This window comes from Pyrgilauda ruficollis, unplaced genomic scaffold (genome assembly GCF_017590135.1).
Source record: "Pyrgilauda ruficollis isolate IOZ18807 unplaced genomic scaffold, ASM1759013v1 scaffold59, whole genome shotgun sequence".
NCBI classification, from domain to species: Eukaryota; Metazoa; Chordata; class Aves; order Passeriformes; family Passeridae; genus Pyrgilauda; species Pyrgilauda ruficollis.
Window position 1 is genome coordinate 4,327,881 of NW_024527599.1, and position 3,340 is coordinate 4,331,220.

Consider the following 3,340-nt stretch of genomic DNA (forward strand, 5'->3'; position numbering starts at 1 on the left):
CTGTCCTGTGAAAGGCACAACCGCGGGAGGGGATGCAGGGCCACAGGGAGCGTCCCTGGGGTGGGACACGGGGATGGAGCACGCACCCATGGGGTGGGGTGTGCAGATGTGGGGAGCACCGCGGGAAGGGACAGGGGGATGCCGGGAGCATCTGCTGGCTGGGATGCGGGGCTGCACAGGGCATGCATCCACAGGGATGCAGGGAGTATCTGCGGCTGGGATGTGGGGCTGCACAGGGCATCCATCCACAGGGATGCAGGGAGCATCGTTCTCCCGTCGGGGGCCGCTCCGGGGCCGGGGGCTGTGCGGGCCCGGCGCGTCACGGGGCGGGGGTTTGGGGCCGGCTCGTTACCGGTCCCGGCACATCACCCCACCGGCTGCCACAGCAACGGGGCCGGTCCCACCGGGAGGGGTGACCCCTTCCCCGCGGGCTGCCGGCGCGGGACGTGCCGCGGCTGCGGGAGCGGCGGCAGCACCCCGGCTCTGCGGGACCCTCGGCGCGGTGCCGGGCCGTGCCAAGCCGTGCCGGGCCGCCCCGCGTGGGCGGGCTGCGCCACTCTATAAGGCGGCCCCACGGCGGAGAGCGGCGCGGTGCCATGTGCGCCCCGGGGCTGCTCTGCCGCCTCCTCTTCCTCCTCCTCCTCTTCCTCCTGCTCCTGCTGCCACCTGCCCTCGGAGCGGCCCCGCAGGGACGGCCCCGGGCCCGCCGCGGGCTCACCTACCCCGGGACGCTGTGGTGCGGTGCGGGCAGCAACGCGGACAGCTACGAGCAGCTGGGTAAGGGCGGCAGGGATGCTGCTACGTCTGCCTTCCCATCCCATCTCATCCCATCCCTTCTCATCCCCTCCCATCCCACTCCCTTCCCATTCTGTTCCTCAAGTCCCATCCCATCCCCAACCCAATGCTGCTCCATCCCAGCCCAGTCCAGTGTTAGGTCAATCCCCACCAATCCTAATCCAGTGCATCCCAGTACTGGTCTATCCCAGCCCCTGTTCCCATGCTAGTTCAATCCCTGTCTGTCCCAGTTCAGTCCCCACCCAAGCACCAGTCCAATCCCAGTTCACCTCTGCCTAGTCCCTACCACAATTCTTTCTGGTGCTGGTCCCCTCTTGATCCACCCCCTGTCCCCAGCCTACTCTGTGGTCCATCCTGCTGCCATTCCAGTCCCCACCCCAATAGTGCTCCACTCCCAGTTGCTATCCTGATCCCTAAACCCTCTCACGGCCCTGCTCCAGGACCGCAGTCTAGCCCAGTCTGATCCCCAGTGTGGGATTGGCACAGCCCAGTCCCCATCCCAGTGCCAGCCTCGTCCCCACCCAAGTGCTGAACCCATCCACCCTCACCTATCCCAGTGTGATTCCACGCACGTGTCACTCCAATCCTGACCCTAGTCCTAGCCTAGCTCAACCCTAGCCCTGCACGCGGGCCCCCCAGCCCTGCCTGCAGCCCCCGTTTCCCCGCAGGGGAGCACCGGGACACGGATCGGTGCTGCCGGGAGCACGACCACTGCCAGCACGTCATCCACCCCTTCACGGCCCGCTACGGCTACCGCAACCTGCGCTGGCACACCATCAGCCACTGCGACTGCGACCACAGGTGAGCGTCCCCAAAGTGCCCCGGGGCTCCCCGGCATCCCCCCGGGGCATGGCAGCCCCCTGAGCCCGGCCGTGCCCCGGGCAGGTTGAAGGAGTGCCTGCGGCGGGTGAACGACACGGCGTCGCGCGTGGTGGGCCAGGCCTTCTTCAACGTCATCCAGGTGCCCTGCTTCGAGTTCACCTACAGGGAGGAGTGTGTGGAGCCCTATCTCTATGTCTGGTGAGTGCCCCCACCCCCTGCCCTGGGGACTGCCCCCTGCCCGGGCTTGTCCCACCCTGTGGTGCCTCCTCGATTTTGGCAGGTGTAAGGCGTACAACACGGTGGCCGTGGCGGTGCCCCGAGAGCCGGTGCTGTATGAATTTGGGGGGGAGCTGATTGACAGGGCAGCCAGGCCCAGGGGAGTCCCCCTGAGCCCCCCGTGGGGCAGCACAGGAGGAGGAGCCCTCCCAGGGGATCAGCGCACCGGGACAGTGCCCAAGGCAGTCAAGAAAGAGAGGAAGAGAAAGAAAGATAAGAAGAAAAAGGGGAAAGGTCTGAAGAAGAAAGGCTCTTCTGAAAAGGGGGCACGGAGCCATCCTGGCCCTGCTGATCCCTGGGCCCTGCTGCCATCCTTGGGGGAAGCATCCAACACCATCCTGAGTGATGCCCCGGCACGGGAGGGAGTGGGCAGGGAGCCAGTGCCAGCCACTCCCTCCCCAGTCCCCACCACCAGCGGGAAGAGGAGGAGGAAGGAGAGGAACAGAAAGAAGAGGCTGAAAAGTAAAAGTGAGGCTGAGCCTGCATGAGAGCTGCAGCTCTGAGTCCCCCCTGAGCCCTGCATGGCTCCTGGCTGTGAAATAAATTTACATCTGCTCAAGCATCCTTGGCTTTGTCTTTGGGGGAAAGGATGGCACTGGGAGCAGCGTCCAGGGGAAATCCCAGGGCTGATCCCTGGGAAGGGAACACCTAGAGCTGGGTGGGTATCCAGGGGGTTGAGCTGTTCCTCACTGCTCCCCTCAGTTCATGTCATTGTCCTGGCACTGGGGACGCAGCTCTTGGCCACATGCTGGCAGCAGGGCTGAGCCCCAGTTTTAGCTGCCCTGCTAGAGGGTTAAATTCCAGCTCCTCAGGCATGTAATTTTCTCTGGGAGTTCTCTGAATTGCACCACCCAAGCTCTCTCATCCTCTAAATGCCTTGCCTTTCCCATGCTCCCACACCAGCATTAACTCCTTCTCCCTTCCTCTGGGAGGAACAGGGGCTTGGCCCTCCCTGAAGGCTCCTCAAATGCCTGCAGAGCTCCTTAGAGTGGGACAACAGACACTTTTCCAGCCCTGGGACAAAGGCAGATGCTGCTGGGAAGAGCTGGGGCATAGGGAGCTGCCTGTGTCCCTTGCTGGTGGGTGGGGATCCTGTCTGGGCCCTGTAGCCAGGAGCAGGAACAGGGCATGGCCACCAACTCCTCCAAAGTGCTTTCAAGGGTGGAGCATGGCTCAGCCCAGCGTCCTGGTGAGGTGGTGGAAAGATTTTCCTGCAGCAGCACCAAATTCCAGCCTTAGAAAAAGCTGGAGTGCCAGGAGCCAAGCAGACAGCAAACCCCACACTGAGGAGCGTGCAGTGCAATCCCAAATCCCTGAAATAAGCGGATCACCCGAGGCCAGGGGGGAATACCAAGGGTGGAGGAAGGCATTGCTTCCTCTCTGGGTGCAAAGCCCCTGTGGCAGCCACAGCATCCTGGCAGGAAGCACGGACAGGGGGCACGCGGAC

The 3,340-nt window shown here is 64.0% G+C and overlaps 1 protein-coding gene across 1 annotated transcript; it reads left to right on the plus strand.

Annotated features, from left to right (window-relative positions):
• Window positions 1–251: 251 nt before the first annotated feature.
• On the plus strand, window positions 252–2,450 carry PROCA1 (protein interacting with cyclin A1). The gene is made up of 4 exons (XM_041482711.1): window positions 252–777; window positions 1,464–1,596; window positions 1,681–1,815; window positions 1,898–2,450. Exons 1-4 carry the CDS (start codon window positions 597–599, stop codon window positions 2,379–2,381), a joined length of 933 nt encoding a protein of 310 aa, XP_041338645.1. The 5' UTR covers window positions 252–596; the 3' UTR covers window positions 2,382–2,450.
• Window positions 2,451–3,340: the final 890 nt, after the last annotated feature.

Excerpts from the sequence above, each read along its gene's own strand:
- PROCA1 (XM_041482711.1), top strand. The coding sequence starts at position 597 with ATGTGCGCCCCGGGGCTGCTCTGCCGCCTCCTCTTCCTCCTCCTCCTC. Across the intron at positions 778-1,463 it reads GGACAGCTACGAGCAGCTGG|GGGAGCACCGGGACACGGAT; the intron begins GTAAGGGCGGCA and ends GTTTCCCCGCAG. Across the intron at positions 1,597-1,680 it reads CACTGCGACTGCGACCACAG|GTTGAAGGAGTGCCTGCGGC; the intron begins GTGAGCGTCCCC and ends TGCCCCGGGCAG.